Raw genomic sequence first — 733 nt, forward strand, 5'->3', positions numbered from 1 at the left:
GTTTGTCGGCTGCTTCTGTTGCGGACCCAAACCATCGTCCTTCATCTTTATCTCATTTCTAGATATCCTTTCATACAATGCACGTAGATATTCCTCAGGCAAATCTTTTCCATCATCTATACCACGATTATTCCTAATAAAACCATCAGCTGTCATCTGCAAGTTGTAATTGAAAAATTAATAATGAGTTAACTTGTTTGAACATTACAGAAGCTTAAAACAAGCTTGGAGTAGGATATCCCTCAAGAGGGATTTAAATATGTACCTTGCTCTTCACCATAGGGTTATGTGCATCTGTGTTGAGCAATATGACAGAGTAAGCGAGGACATATGCCGTATCAGCGCTAGAAAAAGCCTTTGNAACAGACAAAACAAACTTAATCAATCGAAGCCATTTCTTATCATCCATTAGTATTTTCAAGATTAACCATGTTTGGATGTGATGCAAGTTAACCCAACTCGCTTCGAAAGAAACAGCTAATTCAATTACCATTTCCTAGAAATGAGAAAAGTGCCAAAAAAAACATGAAAATTATTTTTTTCCCAAGTTTTTCAGACGCAAAATTGTCAATGCTAGTCCAGCTTAGAATGAAACATAAGACTAAATGAGATTCCCCCTATCTCGTTTTGTACCTTGAATATAAAGGTAGGAAGTTGAGAAACAAAAATACAAACCTTAATGGCTTCAATGTTTTTTTGCTTGATATCAGCAGGAGAGTGGAGGGAAGTAAAT

At 35.9% G+C, this 733-nt stretch overlaps 1 protein-coding gene across 1 annotated transcript in view; it reads right to left on the reverse strand.

The window, feature by feature from the left end:
• The window catches only part of LOC109129852 (brefeldin A-inhibited guanine nucleotide-exchange protein 3-like), a 3348-nt gene extending 2855 nt beyond the window's left edge, over positions 1-493 (reverse strand). The window contains exons 1-2 of the mRNA XM_019238812.1: positions 266-493; positions 33-156 (exon numbers count right to left, since the gene is read on the reverse strand). Coding sequence (XP_019094357.1) covers positions 33-156; positions 266-493 — 352 coding nt within the window. The remainder of the gene's footprint in view (positions 1-32; positions 157-265) is intronic.

This window comes from Camelina sativa, chromosome 17 (assembly GCF_000633955.1).
Source record: "Camelina sativa cultivar DH55 chromosome 17, Cs, whole genome shotgun sequence".
NCBI classification, from domain to species: Eukaryota; Viridiplantae; Streptophyta; class Magnoliopsida; order Brassicales; family Brassicaceae; genus Camelina; species Camelina sativa.